Source organism: Pterocles gutturalis, unplaced genomic scaffold, assembly GCF_000699245.1.
Source record: "Pterocles gutturalis isolate BGI_N339 unplaced genomic scaffold, ASM69924v1 scaffold53500, whole genome shotgun sequence".
NCBI lineage: Eukaryota > Metazoa > Chordata > Aves > Pterocliformes > Pteroclidae > Pterocles > Pterocles gutturalis.
Genome location: NW_010145372.1, coordinates 1 through 18176, shown reverse-complemented (window position 1 = coordinate 18176; position 18176 = coordinate 1). Strand labels below are relative to the sequence as shown.

General features: G+C 39.2%; 1 protein-coding gene across 1 annotated transcript; it reads left to right on the top strand.

Annotated features, from left to right (window-relative positions):
* Window positions 1-506: 506 nt before the first annotated feature.
* TRAF6 (TNF receptor-associated factor 6, E3 ubiquitin protein ligase) lies at window positions 507-11215 on the top strand. Its single transcript, XM_010085339.1, has 6 exons — window positions 507-802; window positions 6202-6352; window positions 6929-7087; window positions 7988-8059; window positions 9409-9486; window positions 10334-11215. Exons 1-6 carry the CDS (start codon window positions 507-509, stop codon window positions 11213-11215), a joined length of 1638 nt encoding a protein of 545 aa, XP_010083641.1.
* The last annotated feature ends 6961 nt before the right edge of the window (window positions 11216-18176 follow it).

Below are 18176 nucleotides of genomic sequence, written 5' to 3'. Positions count from 1 at the left end.
GTGGACATACTGTAAGTTGCTGTATACAGGAAATGTTAAATAACATTTATTCACTGCAAGGAAAATATGGAATTGAGCTATTGTCATCCAGTCACACTTGGTTTTGTACAGCATTTTTCATGCAAATTATATTTGAATGCTTTAGAAGTAAATAATACTGAAGGGGTAAAGAGGCATTTTCAGTAAACATTGCAAGGAGAAAGAATATTCCTCTTTTTACAGAAATTAGGTAGTCAGATGAAAGATGACAGAAAGGTATGTGTATTTGTGTTTGAACTGAGGATGCAGTGCTCTTTCCTATGTATCGCAAGATAAGTAAAAAGATAGAAACTAGGACAAAACAACCAGTGATTTTGAGAAGAACCAAATCGGCGCCACTGTTCCAGTATTTCTAGTCAGAAATAAGATTTGTTCTCTACTGGAAAGGAAGGTCTTGGACTATTTTCAATTAACCCATATTTTTGTTGTCTTGCAGAGCATTTCTGTGTAGCACTTGATTAGCTACTATGAGCCTGCTATATAGTGATAACGGTTGTGGAGCCCAAGACGCGGAAAGCGGCTGCTGTGCAGCCATGGCCAGCGCCTGCAGCGTCGGAGCGAAAGAAGACAGCGTAAGCATCAGCAGTGGGACTGGAAACCCCCCAAGTTCTTTCACAGAAGAAACCCAAGGATATGATGTGGAGTTTGATCCACCCTTGGAAAGTAAATATGAATGTCCAATATGTTTGATGGCTCTTCGGGAAGCAGTGCAGACACCATGTGGACACCGTTTCTGCAAAGGCTGCATTGTCAAATCAATAAGGTAAAGGAAAACTGATGGATGTTGCTTTTAAGAAGAAATTCACTTATTAAAAGCAGAGCAGTTTAAGGGCAATGTAAACTGGATAGAACTGCTTAAGGTGCATTACCAGTGAGTGCTAATAGAACGCTGGGAATTTATAAATTGTTAAAGATGCTTTCTAAAAAACGCCATGTATGGCCAAAATGTCATGAGTCAGGAGGTTGCATGAGCTTTAGATATTTTTGCCATTTATACAAATTTACCCAGGTTATGAAGCTAAAAATTTGATTTAGTAAAATTAAATAATAATTTAAAACCAAGTAGCCAAATCCTCCCAATAAATTCCATTTTCAGCCCAGGATTATAAAACCTCTTTTCCCTGTGATTGTTTCTAATAACTACAGACAGCATGGTTTCTTGGTGCAGATATGGCAATTCATGTTTTGAGTTCTTCAGCTGAAATCAGCCACTTTCTTGTTGAGCTGGAAGAGAGAATGTAATGAGGGAATAGTCTTGAACGAAGCATTGAGAGAGGAAACTAGGTGGCATATGAGGGAGCTGGAATGAAATATGAAGGCACGACCAGGCTGGGCTCATAAAAATGAATGACTGAAAGAACAAGGAAGGGCAGAAAGTACACTGGTAGGTTGTACTTCCCTCAAATCTGCGACACAGTCATCAGTGTCCCACACATGTCAGTGAGTATTGGAACACATTGATACAAGGCTAGATATTACGCTGTAGGGTTTTTCCTTCTCGGTATAGGCCAGACTTTTTCTCATCGATTGCTCACTTAGCTCAAATGTCACTACTTTGGTAGGAATCTAACTATTTAATTCTGTGTGACACGTACAGAATTGGTTAATTTCCAACCTTACTTTGCACACCTTTGTGTAAAGATTATCAAACTGTCTTCAGTGTTACTGTACGATGTTGTTTTTCCCAGGCATTTATTTTTAGCATGCAAAATGGACAGTGCTTTCTTGATTGATTTTCCATACCATTTGTTCATAGTTCTATTCCATTTCTTTTTCTCCACAGTCCATCATTTGTAGCTCACTAAGTGAATAGTATGCTAGCAACGATGTTCTCCGAATACAGTATTTTGTGGGTTTTGTGGGCTTCTCTGTAGTTTCTGTCACTGTTATATCTGATGCTACTGTATTTCTTCATGGCATCCCTTTTAGATCAAGGAGGGGGAGTCGAGTATGAGAAGACAAACTTGATTTTGCGTTCAGTACTTACGATAGCAAAAGAGCAGGCTGTTTTCCTCTCTAGCGGACACAGAAATTTATTGTGCATGCTTGCAAGCACACAGTTCTTGTTAACATTAGTTTCATCAATATTTCTGAGAAAAGGACGCAAATTCATTATCCAGAAAATGCAGAATAGCACCAGTGTTCACCCATGAAAAGTGACTCGCGTGTGGATTCTGCAGAGGAAGTGAGAGAGACTCAGTTCTCCACTAATCATACCACCCTGCTCCCTTAGTCCCTTGCTTTGTTCACTCGGTTCCTGCTTCTGCAAGAAAAGTACATGAGGTCTTGCCCAACTGCATCACTCCATGCTATTTGCGTCAGCCAGGTGCGTGGAAGAAGGCAAAAAAACCCAACCCTGAACCTGCCAGCTTTGACTGTAATCCAGTTCCCTAGGCACAAGCAGTTGGCTTCACTTCCTGTCCTTTGCTTTGCACATTCCACCCTAAATTCTTTCCGGATGTTAATGTACATCATTTCATGTGTGCTTGTAAGCATTGATTTAGAAGGTTGTACTAATAAAGGACATGAAATTTTGGAATTCCTTACTTGTTCTCTCAGAGCTTGCTCTATTTGTTGGCAGTAGCAGTTTTTATACTCTTCTTTAACTTGGGTATTTCTGGTAGAAAGAAAATAAATCTTTAAACATTCTCATGGTCTATAAATCCTGAAGGTAAATTAGTCAGTACTTAAGTATATCGAGCTTTAGAAATGTCTACTGACCAATCATTTCAAAGACAACAGAATTCCTAGGTTGAAAACTGAGAGGGAAAATGACTAAACTTAAAATTCCCAAAAATGAGTGTCTCATTTCCAGTCTTTCAGATCTGTAACAGCTAAGGCGATCGTGTTTTCTAATCCTGCTGCTGATGAGCTGCACAGTTAGTCTTCAGTTAGAATTTACCACAGGACTGAGTGAGGTAAGGCAGTGAACCCTTGCTCAGAACTCAACATCTCATTGCAGGTAGAGAAACTTCCTTCTTAAACCCCAGGCATGGGAAATGGTTTCTCTTCCTTTTTCAAGCAACAGAGCATTTGCTCTGCTCAGTGTTCTAGGTCTGCAAACAGTTTCAATGACCAGAGCTTTTGCTTCTTTTATAGCCCCTCCCTATTTTACTTCATTTCTGTAGATAGTGTTGAGTGTTTCGGTGAATACTAAACACAGGTGGGAAGCATTTTTCACCATAGATCATCACTGTGATATTTCAGATGTCTCATTCCCCGCTGAAATCTGTCTTTGGAGTGCAGTTTGAGTGAATGCTTGTGAAAGCAGAGCGGAAAACTTTAATTGCCAGACCCCTCTGAATCCCTGAAGGGCTGAATTACCTGCTTAATTGGGAGCCATGGATCAAGCTATTGATTTGGAGCATGTAATTATCTACAGTACCATATTGACTGATGTCATTGAGAAGCTTCTACAGACCTAAAATGAAAATGGAAAATGATTTTTACATTCTCTAAGTACTGGGTGGTGGTTTTTTTTTTCATAAAGTGATTGTCACAGCCTTTATTTGATCAGGAGAAAATTGCTTCTGTTTATTCCTCTTTTCCCCACTGTCTAGCTGAAGTGAACACAGAGATTAAGGATTTTAAATTATAAAGGATGGACAAGCAGTTTTTGCTTGTGACTTACACAAACAATTGTAGTTGTCCATGTTGAAGAAGTTGTGGCTGTAACTAGAAAGAGTTGTTTAAAAAACTTCTAGAGACTGGCATCTTAGATCTTATGATGTGAGGGACATGATTAGACCAGATGGATTTGATCACAGTAAATGTTTGCCTCCAAGAAAGCCTGGGCATCTTTTTAAGTAAAGCTGTCTGGAGTGCTTTGAGTCATGGTAGTGAAGAAGGTTATCTACCTAAGGAACTACAAATAATAGTTTACAAATGTTACTGTCTACGAGGTGCTTGACTAGAAATTTTAGAAGGACTAAGTTCAGATGCAGTAGCTAATGAAATTTCACTCTAGTCTTCCTTCTCCTGTATCTTAGGTCAAAGCCGACTTAGGGCTTGTAGCAGAGCTTGCCAAATACCAGAATACTGGAAAAGTCGAATTATGAGCTGACAAGAGGCAGCAAGAAAAGTTTTGGGTGCTAGTAGTTCATCAAACAGCTGGCATGGCTGCAATTAAACTGTATGCCAACTGTTTCAGCTTCTAGGCTGAAATCACGGAGCAAGCTTTTTCTTCAAACACACTTGTTCTTGCTTTACTTGTCATAGGTATATTTCACTTTCAAGGGAAATTATAGGAATGTTCATTGTACTTTGTAGCAGATGATTATCGTTTCCCAGGAACTGTTGTGGGTGGCACAGCCCAATGTGATAAAAAATTCCAGCATAGGAAAGCCTCGGCTGTAGTGTAAATTAGAACGGAGGTGCATAAGCTCAGTTCTGTGATAGGAAATCTATAGCAACATCTGTGATGGATCTAAGCAGCCTTTTAAACACAACCACAATACTTGTAAATGGTGTTTGCAGTCTGTTTAATATCGTACAATAAGTTACTGCTCTTTCCTTACTATAATCACTGGAAAATTGCCATTCATTCTTATTTCACCCTTTGCCTGCTAGTTATTGAAAATTAATCTGTTGTTGGCTGTTGTTAGACATGATTAGCTTTCCTGGGTAGAAATAAGGCTGCTGTCTTACCAGCAGGCCTCCTGAACTATCACTGCACTTCAGTGAACAGGGCATTTGTAACCAAGTTCTACCTGGGAAAACTGCTTTCCTGTAGGTTCCCTGCAAAGTGAGGGAACGTTTCTGGGTTGTGACAAAGATCAACCTGCTGATTGTAGCTCAGGGAGCTATGAAACAAAATTACATGCAAAGTGTTTTCTTTTTTCCACTTGTTTAGGAGTTTGACTCTCAGACTTGTGGTGAGCTACCTCTTGCAAGCAAAACCTAGGACAGGAAGTTCATTGTCTTTTTCTGAAGTCTCAACTTTACCCCCACTTCCTCTACCAGCATTGCTGATTAAGGAGTTGCTGAGCAATTATTTCCTTTTCCAACAAAGAATACAAATTCCTTCCTGGTCTCCACAGCCCACTAGGTTCTGCTTCCCCTCGTGCTTGGAAGCACTGACAATGATCTGGCCTTTGATCTTTGCACCAAAAGTGCTCTCTGACATTTTTCCGCTCCATGTATTTTTCCATTTTCTTGCTGTTTCCATTAGCACTTCAGCTGAGAAGCTTTTATCCCTCATGGCTCTTTAAGTGTATTACTTAATTGTGAATAGATATGTTGACCTACTGCTTTCAGAAATGAGCTGATAGCGGATAATTTTTCAAAGGCAAATTTGGTGGACGTGATCCCTTTTTTACTCCATTTCTGATGATTCTTGTGTTTAAATGCAGGTAGATAGAACCTGATGAAGTGGAACAGGCTGGTAGTTCTCTTGTGCAAGTTGCATGCACTCGTGTTCCACCATCCAGCTCCAAACTTTCACCGGTTGGCACTGACTTCCAGTCTCTTTGCTATTAAAATGGCTTGAGAGACAACACCCAGTTCCAAATCCAGTGTAATTTTCATAGTTATTAGTAATTTTTGTGTCTGGAGTTTTTTCACCCTTCTTTGCTGTATAAATAAACAAATTGAAGGATGACCAGCTGCTTAAATGGTTGTACAACAAAAACTGTGAAATGGGCTATATGAAAAGTAATGCCAAATATATGAAATGAATCTGGAAACAAAAGATGGGTTTGCTTTTTGTCTCAGCTGTGATCACCCTGACTGTTTATGAAGTGAGAAAGAAAGGAGAGAATGTCCAAGAATCTTTAAAGGATTGCTTTGAAATACTATGTGAAATATTCTTTGATGTTTGAGCTATGTGAAATACAGAAATGGCACCATAAGTTCTTAGTTTTTTTACATCCTACTCAAGTTGAATTCCAGAGTATCTATCATGGCATTTGTGCATATAAAAACTATTGAGGTAGAAAAGTGCTGCAATCCCAGACATGCCACTTGTAGTGAAACTTGTGTATTGTCAATTTCTCTGATGTACATTGCATACTTTCTGGTAATTGCCACATAAATGCCATTGTTTTCAAAGACTTTCTTAATGTGTTGTAATTTGGTGACTAATCTCTTGCTAGTGTAAAAATATTTTAAATGAAGGGTGAAGAAAACTTGGAATGTCTTTTTCCTTTCGTTTCTGCATTGTAGAGATGCAGGTCACAAATGTCCAGTAGACAACGAAATTCTGCTCGAAAATCAACTTTTCCCTGACAACTTTGCTAAACGGGAAATCCTTTCATTAACGGTTAAGTGTCCCAACAAGGGCTGCAGTATGAAGATGGAACTGAGGCATTTAGAGGTGAGAATTAATTTTGAAAATATGGACAAGTAAAAATTCAAAATAACTTAACATAGATGGTCATACCTGATACCTGGTTTTGCTGATACAGTGCATTGTTCATTGAAGACTATAGCTACATGTATTTGTTTTTTGATGAGTCTTTAATTGTAATTAGGTGATTCTCAAGTGAACGTGTAGGGTATGAGAACTGTACTAATGCAGCTTTCTCTTCAGGATCATTTATGTTAGTCTTTTGATCAGCTGCATCTGTACTTCACGTAAGTTCCCTAAAGTCAGTTTAATATTCCCACAAAGCAGCTAAATATATTAGTTAAAATAATTGTTTTGGAAAATAATATACAAAGTTACAAGGATAAATATAAAGCTGAATTTTTACTTGAGAGCGTTCTTAAAGCTCTGAATACATGTAGTCTTCATCTTAGTAATGGGACTATAACAGGCTGCTGGTAAAGTCAGCACAAGTGTATACTTCGAAAGATTGCAGTTTGTTCCTCGTGTACTGTTCTTTGTCTTGAAAACAGATGAGACAATAGTACCTGTTTGTCATATCAAATCCCTCTTTGTCCTTTGCAGGACCACCAGTTGCAGTGCGATTTTTCCACTGTGGAATGCCCACAGTGCCAAGGAGCCTTCCAGAAGAACCATCTGAAAGAGCACATGACACAGGAGTGTCCGAGGCGTCAAGTCTGCTGCTCAAACTGTGCCACATCCATGGCCTATGAAGACAAAGAGGTACTTAGCAGGAGCCTGTTTTTCAACCTTCATTCACATGGGTTTGCTTGTAAATGGAACATCAGGGGTTTTTGGTGTTTTTTTCTTTTAAAAAAAAAAGGTTTTAGTCTAGAAGAACTCATTGTGCTGCACAGGTGAGAAGCTACAAACTCAAGACATTAGAACAGGTGGAAGCTGGGGAGAGGATTGTGTTTAAATGCAAACTTCTTGGGAACTCTTTGGTGTGAAAAGACTCGTGTAAGAACCATTGATTTTTGGCCTTGCCACCAGAGAGGCCAGTATTCACTGCCAAAGTAACACACAAAGCAATACTTACATTTACAGTTTTTATGTCTGGCAGAAAGAATGTGTCAGGAGGTGCATCTTTTGGGGATATCTGCTAACGCAAAAGACCAAGATCACTTCTGAATTCTCTTGGCTCTGCCTTTTACTGGGGTGATACTGAGGATAGTCCTTTCCTTTTTGAGCTTCTGTTTCTTTATCTGTATATGAATGTGTTTTATCTCTGGGGCTGTTAATTTTGTGATATCATATTGTGAATTGTCAAACAAAAATCCCCCATATAGTTCAACAGTTAACAAACTTCAGAATAGTTCCACTGCAATTGAACATGAATTTCAGAAATTTCTGGATAAATTCAGGAGCATAAGAGCTTTAGGAAATAAAATACTTGTAACTTTATGAACCTTTTGTGTGAGTCCAGAAAAAAACAGTAATTATAAAAAACATGCTATTCAGGGTAAGGGGATTGTCTTTGTTTCACAGTTGCATTCTGCTAAATGCAAAATTTGAAATGTAAATAAAAATTTAACATCTTATCAGAGGTGATCAGTACTCTCTTAAATTGTGTAACTATATTCATTCTTTCTTTCCCCTCTTTTTCTCTGTTTGATAACTAAGCTTCATGACCAAACCTGCCCACTCGCCAATGTATGCTGTGAATATTGCAACACGGTGCTCATCAGAGAGCAGGTAAGAGACTCTCTTTCTCTGTGTTTAATCTGCGTCAGATGTTTTGTATTTACATTGCTTCTTTAACCTGAAATTAAACTTGAAGAAACAGTTTGTCTACCAGCTCATAAATCTCTACCTGTCTCTTTCTGGAAATGTTACATCCAGTGCAGGTGTAATACTCTTTTAAATGCTTCTCCAGCTTGCAATTGCTGTCTGGTAAACTCTGTAGGATTTTTGGCTGTAAATCCCATTGTTTAGCTATATTATTTCTTGACAGGGCCCATGCTGCATGTTTTTGATCTTGAAGTTAAAGAAAGCAGCTGACACTGGTTATGGCTGACATTAGAAGACAAAACTTTTATTTGGGCAGAGAGGGAGAGTATTTGTAATTGGCAAGCCACTGTTGGAAAGTAGCTATAAATACTTTACTGTCAGACTGTAGATGCTGTCTGGAATGTTGCTTGTCCATTGCTATTGCAATAGCCGTTATTATTTCTCCTAGTCAATAATAACTTCATTGATCCATGTTATTTAATTTGCAGCCTATCCCTGTTTGAATGGGATAGCAACTACATTAATGACCTGGGTTAAAATAAGGAATGATCTGTCAAATTGGAGAAATACTCCGAAAACCAGGATTGAGTTCAGTAACAACAAAGGCAAAAATCTGTCATTAGGTAGAATAATGAACTGAAAAACTAGGGAACAGAGAATGCTAAACTAGGTCATGGTTTAGAATTAATGGCTGACCTATATTAAGCTTGTGTTCTACTTCATTCTGATATTTAAGCACGACAAACATACTGGGCTATAAAAACAGGTATTTTTCCCATAAAACCCAGGATAATCCTTTGCTCTGTTTAGGGCTTGTATAGACTTAGCTGAAGGTGTACAGCTTTTCTAGGGGGGGATGGACAGGGAGGATCCAGATCAGTGAGATAATTGGATCAGGAAAACATGGACCATAAAAAAAATTGAAGTAACTTGAGCTTTTTGAGGAAGAGAATAATGAAGAGAGACACAAGTATGTGTAAGTAGTGCTTCAGAAAAGGAGGAAATGGACTGTGATCTAGCTTGAGGATAGGCTAGAAACAAAAGACATTGGTTCTAGCTAGAAAACCTGAATGCTTTCTGATGCCTAATGTAAGAACAAAGGCAGTGAATTGTTTAAGTATATATAGGGGGGATGTAGAATTTTTATCATCAGCTAACATTTTTATTCAAAACTCGCATGTTCCTTTGAGAAATTATCTAGGTATAAACCGATCTAACTTCAAGTACCTATTCAGAGTCCATCCAGCCGTATTCGCTTAGGATGTTAGAATACCCTTGATGGAAAAATTAATTCCAAATCTGATTTGTTTTAGATGCCTAACCATTATGACAATGATTGTCCTACTGCCCCAGTGCCATGTTTTTACAGTGCCTTTGGGTGTCCTGAAAAGGTAAGCTTTTTATCAGAATCAATAAATTGCAGACCTTTTGCATATTTATGTTGAGTTTTTTAAATGTGTTTTCCTATTGTCTCATTCACCAGCCCAGATCCTCAGTGATTTGTGGGGTTTTTTGTTTTGAGGTATCTTCATTCTAAAACACTACATGTTGATACAAGGCCTTTCAAAGGTCCTTTTCAGATTTCAAGAACTCTGTGAATTATTTGCTTGATAAACTTGCTTTTATTAATCCATGAGTGTGTTCTGAGCATTCCTGTCAATAAAGTAGCTTCTAGCATTTCTTCCACAGTTGTGACCAAATACAGTTATGGCTCTTAAGCGTTCAGTGAAGAAAGCCTGTCAGTGCTTTAAATTTAATTAAATTCTAAAATTATTTAATCTGGATACTCTTATTTGTAGTTGTTTAATACCTCTTTGTAAAAATGGATCTGTTCCTTTCATCATTTCCACATCAGTTTTCATAAACCTTTGTATTTGGTACTATGGAGCATTTTAGCAAATCAATGAAGGGAATACCATGCTGATTTAGAACACAGAAAAAATAACTAATGGTATGTTTATCACTAACACTTTTTCACCATGTCACTATTTTAAGTTGAACAATATTTGCCCACTGGCACTTGAACTTCTTTTTTAATTTGTTATAACAGTGTTCTAAAATTTGGAGCCCTCCATTAGGAGAGTGCAACTTTGTCACATTACTTGCCCTTGATTCACATTCTGGTTTTTCTCACATAACAGAAGCAACTCGTTGTTTGGTTTTCTTCAGAGCCGCATTTAAGATGTGATTGCGGATACTGTTTGGTATGTTCCTAATACCACATCTCTTCAATTCTAGATGCAAAGGAATGAATTGGCACGACATATGCAGGAGTTCACTCAGGTTCACATGAGAATGATGGCTCAGAGTTTTCAAAGTATCAGTGTTACTGCTACAAATCCTGTACCCTTCATCAACGGCCTACCCTTTGAGCCTGCGCTCTTCTCACATGTGTCACATGCTGCATATGATTGTAATCCAGAAGTTGAAAACTTCAAAGAAACTATTCAGCAATTGGAAGGTCGTCTGGTGAGACAAGATCACCAGATTAGAGAACTCATTGCTAAAATGGAGACTCAGAACACTCACATGGCAGAACTCAAACGTACTATCCGAAATTTGGAGGGCAAAATTACCGAGATGGAGGCACAGCAGTGTAATGGTATTTATATCTGGAAGATTGAGAATTTCAGTGGACTTCAGAAAGCCCAGGAAGAAGAGAGACCTGTTGTGATACACAGTCCTGGCTTCTATACTGGAAAGCCTGGCTACAAGCTGTGTTTGCGCCTGCATATCCAGTTGCCAAATGCTCAGCGTTGTGCTAATTTTATATCTCTCTTTGTCCACACTATGCAAGGAGAATATGACAGCCATCTGCCTTGGCCTTTCCAAGGCACTATACGACTTTCTATTTTGGATCAATCAGAAGGCCCTGAAAGGCAGAATCATGAAGAAGTTATGGAAGCCAAGCCAGAGTTATTGGCCTTCCAAAGACCAACAATTCACCGCAATCCAAAAGGTTTTGGTTATGTGACTTTCATACACCTGCAAACCTTGAAACAAAGAACCTTCATAAAGGATGATACCCTTCTGGTGCGCTGTGAAGTTCAAACGCGTCTAGATCTAAACAGTCTCCGCAGAGAAGGATTTCAGGCTCGCGGTACTGATGGAGCTATGTAGCCTGTAAGTCTTAACCAGAGGAATGGAGCCACTACTCATGTTCTTTCACCACAGATTACAAGTGTGCTTCATGGTCCATATAGGCTGCACTTGTAAAAGATCATAGTTGCCAACATAGTTGATCTTCACCTGAATAGAACTTTGTTGTTGCTGGTAAACTTTTTTTTTTCTGTATGACGTCATGCGTTCAAATATTTGGTATTGTTCTCTATTAAAGTAATAAGCTACTTTTGTAGCAAGCTAACTAAATGAAGTCTTGTTAATCAAAACTAAACTGCCTACAGGAAAATTCTGTTGAAGTACCTGGACATCTCAGTTTGGTAAAACTTAAGTCATATCAGAACAGACGTGTACATCTTTTCGCCTCAGTGCCTTGGAATAGATACTGTAGCATGGAAATAGCTAAATTAATAAAGATGAGGTGGGATGGGTGGTTTGTTTTTCACAGATCTTGGGAAAGTTGATATGCTTTCTGTATTGACTTATCTAGAATTTTGAAGTGGCTATGCTTCTCTTGAAGACTGAAGTCAGGTTAAGACTTTGCTCACATCGCTTAGGGTTGACGAATGATTTCACCCTTCCCTCCTGCAGAGTTAGCTTCAGGAAGTTACGTGTCGATGCAGAGTTGATACTAGTATTTCTGAAAGATGTGGTAGTGTTGTGGAGAAGTCTAAACGACTCTGAGCTGAGTTCACTGAAGAAATATTTGTAATGTGGTCTGAAAGTGCCCCCAAAATTCTCAATATATTGAGAAATCTTTTTATTAAGTGTGTGCTCTGGGCCCAGAAGGTCAGTCACCATCACTAGAGAGATAAAAATTGTAGCATCTGAATGAGATACCATCATGCTGATGGGATCTCCTGCTAGTACTGGACATTTTTCAGGTTGTGAGTGGATACATGAGCAAAGGTATGTACTAACTAGATAGGGTGATACAGAATTTGTTTTACTGTTACTGAAACCTGAATTTGTACCAAAGCTGAACTTGTCACCTGCCTCTGTTTGAGTGATCTCTTGGTGTTCTGGGTGACGTATGACCGATGTCATCTCCTGTGAATTCTCAGGGGACAGCTGGCCATATCACCATCCAACTGTCATGGGTATTTCATGTCCCATTAGACAATAGGAGCTGGGACACCCTCAGCACTTTGGAGGGGAAGAAAAGCCTATTAATTAGACAGTGTGAGGAAAAATTGCAGTTCTGTTTGCTCTTAGGAGAAGAATCTGGCTTCCATCGTTACTCCCTTACCAAACACTAGATTCACTATGTCAAGAATTCACGAGCTTCCTAGTGTTGCGTGTATTACTGTTTTCTGGACTGTGTGTTTGTATGCCATATAGATGTTAGTTTTGACCAGTTAAAGCTGAGTAGTCAAGTTCACTGGTGCTAAAAAATTTAACTTCTCATGGTGCTGATAAAGTACTGAATCTTGTCTTTAAAAGGAGGGAAGAAAAACGTTTTGTTCACCCTATAACTTAAGTATGCAGTCTGATACCGAAGAAGGAACTATGGCATACATAAGCGTATGTATATTATTTCTCTAAGCTAGTGAAACAACCTAAAGACTCGAGACACTGCAGCTTAAAAGATCCTGAGGAGTGTTCCGACTATTTGGCCTCATCAAAGCAATCCCATGGGGATCATCAGTGGGGATATATATACAAGGCTAATGAAAGACTGCTATAGTGTATTGATTTGGGAGGATACTCTGCATGCCTGCATGAGATTAAAAGTTCCAGCACCCAACCTACCACTTTGTTCATCATATCCGGATGAGTAAAATTTCTTTTGCAGATAGAGCCTGTGAGTTGAAGAGGCATTGTTTTCAATGGAGTATTGTCACTACTGAAACATGAACTTCCTGCAGTCAGCCGTTGACTTATTTAGCGTATTCTGTGTGTTTAGAGGACAGGTGAGCATATATTACTCAAAATAAAAAAAGATCCATGCTTTAAAACTGTCTTTTTTACCTGTTAAGTAGGTTTTTATAGTGAATAGTCTCATCCTCTTAGTGGAATTGTTGCAGTGTCTTCTGTTAGAGCATTCCCAGTAGTTAAACCGTTCTTAACCAAGAGCTTTTAACGTACATGACAGTGCCCAGATGCACTATATACAGAAGGCACTGTACACTAGTAATTTTCAAGCTATTTTAATTATCCATGTTTTTCCAAGATGCTCAGCGACTACCATTCTCCTCTAGTTTTTTTTGGGGGGTGGCCAGGGAGGGGGAGTGTCACAGAAGAAACACTTGTAATTTGAGAGCTTCTTCCTGCCACAGTTCCTTCCTCAACCCTAATGATATTAACAAAAATGTCCTTAGTCCATGTTAGAATAGTTTACACCCAAGACCTACTCAGTGCATTAATACTTTCTTTCCATTTGAAGCTTTGCATTATAAACTTAATTTTTGCTTTGAGCCTTATCTGCTGTATCTGATATACTTCTGCCTTGGGAGGAAACTCAGTCTGGTGGCAGGTTCAGGAGTTGAAATAATTCAGGTTAATATTGTACTATAGCACAGAGCAATAGGGAATAGAAAGCTACTGCATGTATATACTGTATTGGCCACAGTAATATGAATGCTTTATTCACTGCTGCTACTCTACTTGTCTTGTATTTTAATATTACCAAGTAGAACTCTGAGTGATGCCAAATTACTGTAATGCCAGAGTTTTACATGAGAGACTTTCAGAGTTGATTTGATAAGTATCAGTTACATCTTTATAATGAAAAATTATGTTAATGAAATGTTTATTAATCTGTTTGTTCCATTTTCCTCTTTCTTCCCCACCTTCCACGTTACTCTTCATTTTAACTGCCGTTTCAGAGCTTTCTTTTACAATAAGATAATCTTCAGCTAATGAAAGAACTTAGGTGTCTACATTGTTGCTGTCTCAATGTATTGTCTTCCTGACTATTATCTTTTATTCAAACTTTTCTGAGGTTAGCACGAAGAGATTCAGTTTCTGTGTGAAAATACATTCTTACTGAAACACCCTCTTTTCTTTTCCCCTTCCTCCATATCCAGTCTTTTCTTTTGCGAATTGTTTTACCATGGTGGATTGAGGTATAATTGCTAGAACTACTTAAATGGAAGCAGACCGGTATGCAGTGTCAAGAGTTGTCTCTAAAACAAATATGAAGAAATATGAACATTTAACCAGTTTTCTGTGTAGTTTGTTCAGGAATGGGGTTCCTTACTTCTGTAACTCTTGATGCTTTGCAGCGTTACTCAAGGTGGTTTAGAAAGTGGCTTAGCTTCTTTTATCTTCCAAATTTCTGTTGTATTGAACATGTTTTAAGTCAGCCGCTCTTAGTATCTGTATTTGTAAAGCTGCTATGGCACAAATTTTCCAATAATGATATACTGCAAATGTGTTTTCTTTTTGCCTCTGAATGTCTTCTCCTGCAGGGCAGGGAAAATTATTTTACTAAAAATGTTGGTATGTAATGTATATGTGGGAGCTCAGATAATGTGAGATGTATAGACTTGTTTTTTAAATGGTCTCATGATATGCCTGGTCGTGTTTGCTATCGGGGATTAAAGTTTCTAATGAAATAAAATCAGGGTGGCCTTTCTGTTCTTATTTAGAGACGCTTTCACATCAAATACATTGGTGATGGATGCAAAAGATTATTCTGGGATCAGTGTTACAGGTTTGTATTGGTTTGAATTTGAACAGAATGAAACTACTTCTGTTCCCTTGGAAGTATCAATAGAATGTTTAATATATTTTGTAATTAATGCACAGCTATATTTCTGACAGGATTTTAAAAAATAAACTAATTAAACTGTGTACTGTATGTTGCATCTTTATTCATATGGAGGGCTACTAAAGAAGATGAACTGATAGCAGACCTCTGTGCTTGTTTCTCTGTCTTGTGAGGTTCAGAATTGGCTGGTTTTTAATGAGGGAAACCATGTATCCTATAGCACCAAGAAGGCAAAGAATATATTTCAAAATAAAAAAAGGTCATTTATAAAGGATAGCAATAGTTTTATTCATTACTAGAAGATGTAGCTAGTGTAACTGATAGTGAATTAAGTGTTCTCCTGATCATCCTTTAATTTCAGATGCATCTCTGAAAAATACTGCATACTGTCCCCTCTCTGGCCACATCCTGCTTGCTTGTTATATTTGTCGCAAAAACAGCTATGGGTTGAAGCTTTGTTGCAAGATGCTCAGATCAGAAACCAAAGAGAAGTGTTTGCTTCAGGGCAATCTGCTAATTTATCTGAACCACGGAGGCATTCTGGATCTGTTTTTTTTTTTTAACAGCATCTGCAGGAAAGGAAATCTTGATCTTGAATTCCATGCCCTATAGAGTGTATAATGTTCAAGACCTTCAAATTCTTCTGAGGAAAGAGTAATACCACTTCTGAGTGGTGTTTACTAGACATAATATCTAATACAGTGCAGCTAATGTCAAGTTCATTGTGACTATCTTTCATCAGTTGGTCCTAATAGCTTCCATGAGTAAGGGATAGGAAAGCATGCTCACGTGCCAGTATCTGTTGTGTTAATCCATTTTTAATGCTCCGTATTTTTAAGTGCATTAAAATATTCTCTTGATAAAATGAAGGAATAATGGCTTTTTTTAAACAGGAAAATGAGGCATATGCAGCTGCACCTATAAATGGAACGTCAATATGCAGAAACAGAAGATGCCAGCAATATAAAAGTATGTTCACACCCATGTAAATACCAATGTCTCATGGACCTGTACATTTCTGAAAAAAAAGTTGGCTTTGTACTGCTAAACTAGATGTGGACCAGGGTATTCTGCCTATTTGATTGGACAAATACCAATTCATTGCAGTGACTCCACAGGAAGAATGGGTTTGTTTCAGCTAAAAACCAGCTGCTCTGCGGCTTTTTTCCTCCCCAAAAAGCACTAGCTCAGCATTATGGCTGTTCCATCTAGAAAGAAAAAATTCCTTGTGCAATTCTCTGCTATGCTGGCCTGGAGGAGAGTACACACAGCTCTTCCGTGCTGCATCTCGTGTCTAGGTGCTGTGACTAGCCTCTTCCAAGACAGTGTTTACAGAAGTCAACAAACCTTACTAAATTAGCCCGGATGAGGGTTGAGTATGCTATTACCATGTGCAATAAACACGAGGCAATAGAATGGGAGGTTAGTGGATGAAAAAGGGTGAAACTAGGCCTGTCTGGATGAAATGACTGATGAATTCTGCCTGTTGTACGTTTGGGCTAAAAGAAAAAACAAACCAACCCACTCCAAACCTCAAACCTGCACTCATGCCACTCAAAGGGGAAATTGTTATGCTAGCAGGAAAAATGACCAAAGGAAACACACTTCACTGTCACCACTGTCTCACCCTCATCATCTTCCCACCACGGAGCCTTTGTTCACTCCAGCTGCAAGGCGTGGCTGGACTGAGCAGATGCTGATGCCACCACCACCCTTATAGGATCTCAGATTCTTAGTGACAGGATCTCTGGCCTTCATGTCTTTTTCCTTTACTGGTTTTAATTTTTTTTTTTTTAATTTAACCTAACCTTCCTGATAAAAACATGTCTCTGAGCACAGTGGCAGCCATTGAACAGTTCCTTGAAGCTTGTCAGGGCTCAGAACATGTGAAGAGCTTGTGCCACTTCGGCAGTCTTTTCCAGTTTGCAAACAACAGTTAAAAAAACCCCAAGCCACAGCCAGAACTGTCCTCGTTTCTCCTATTTCATTTCCTCTTGCCTGCAAGGAAGCAGAAAGAGATTCTGTAGTAGCAGTCATAGCTCCAGTCCGCCCGCCCTCCCATTTTATTCCAGGCAGAACTTTTATTATCACTGCTTCTCATCCCCTCTAAAAGGCTGCAATTTTCTCTTATTTCAAAAAAAAAAAAATCAATATTGTAAAAATGGATTTACCTTGCTGTTTTATGATGGAGAAGGAGCAGATAAAACAGCATCACGAATATAATCTTTCTGCCCCAGACCTTGGGCTCAGCTTCACCATCTAGCCTTTTGGCAATCACGTTTTCTGAACCTGTTTGCTCCACCGAAACAAGCGCTCGGGTTCCACAGCTCTCAGAGGCGGCCATTGGTTGGGTTTTCTTCCTCTCAGATGGAACAGGAAAACTTCTGAAACCGTGTGAGAGGAGACTGTGAAACAGGAAAGTGATTTCCCTGCGAGCTGCAGTCCCAGCCCCGGCTGATGAGCCTCCTTTTCCTTTCGGTTTGTGCTCTGACCCATCTCTGAGGCTGTACAGCCCACGAAGATGATTTTCCTTTTCATTTAGGCCTCCAAACTCCACGTAAGGTCTGATATGTGGAGGTTTTCATTTTTATCTCAGCCTTTTGCTGTTTGGGGCCAATCATAACAAGTTGGCAGCTCCAGCAGAGGCCTTCCGTCCCCGCCAGCCTCAGCTCGCTGCACTGCTCCACGGCCCTGCGGCTGCGAGGCTGCCTCCCGGCCTCCCTCACATGCTGCTTTTCCCCCCTCTCCTGCAAGCTGGCACCCTGCACAGAGATTTTTTTTGTCTTGGCAGAATTTCTTTACTGAGTCAAGGCTTTTCCACACATTTTTTCCCCACATCTTTCAACAGGTTATGTCATTTGGGGCTGGAAAAGAAAAGCCACGAACTCGGGCTTCGTTCCTGTCCCTTTTGAGCCATCAGAGGGGTGACATGGATGCACCTTCACACCCAGAGTGTGCAAGCAACATAAACGTACGAAATTTATCCTTCCCCCTAGCCCCCTAGCCTTTGGTCTCCCTGTACCCACAATATCTGTGTCTCAGGGTGGGGAGATGTTTATTCACCAGACGTTCAGTTGATTACTTTACCAATTCCTTGGCTTGTCCAGTTTCCCAGATGTTGTTTCTCAGACCAGGATCCCAGTGCTGCGGCTCATCACTGAGTGATGGTAAGCAGCACAGAAAGGAATGTCTCTGCACAAGCTATTCCGACACAAAGCAAGATAGAATCATAGAATCATAGAATCA

Excerpts from the sequence above, each read along its gene's own strand:
- TRAF6 (XM_010085339.1), top strand. The coding sequence starts at position 507 with ATGAGCCTGCTATATAGTGATAACGGTTGTGGAGCCCAAGACGCGGAA. Across the intron at positions 8,060-9,408 it reads CGGTGCTCATCAGAGAGCAG|ATGCCTAACCATTATGACAA; the intron begins GTAAGAGACTCT and ends GATTTGTTTTAG. Across the intron at positions 9,487-10,333 it reads CCTTTGGGTGTCCTGAAAAG|ATGCAAAGGAATGAATTGGC; the intron begins GTAAGCTTTTTA and ends CTTCAATTCTAG.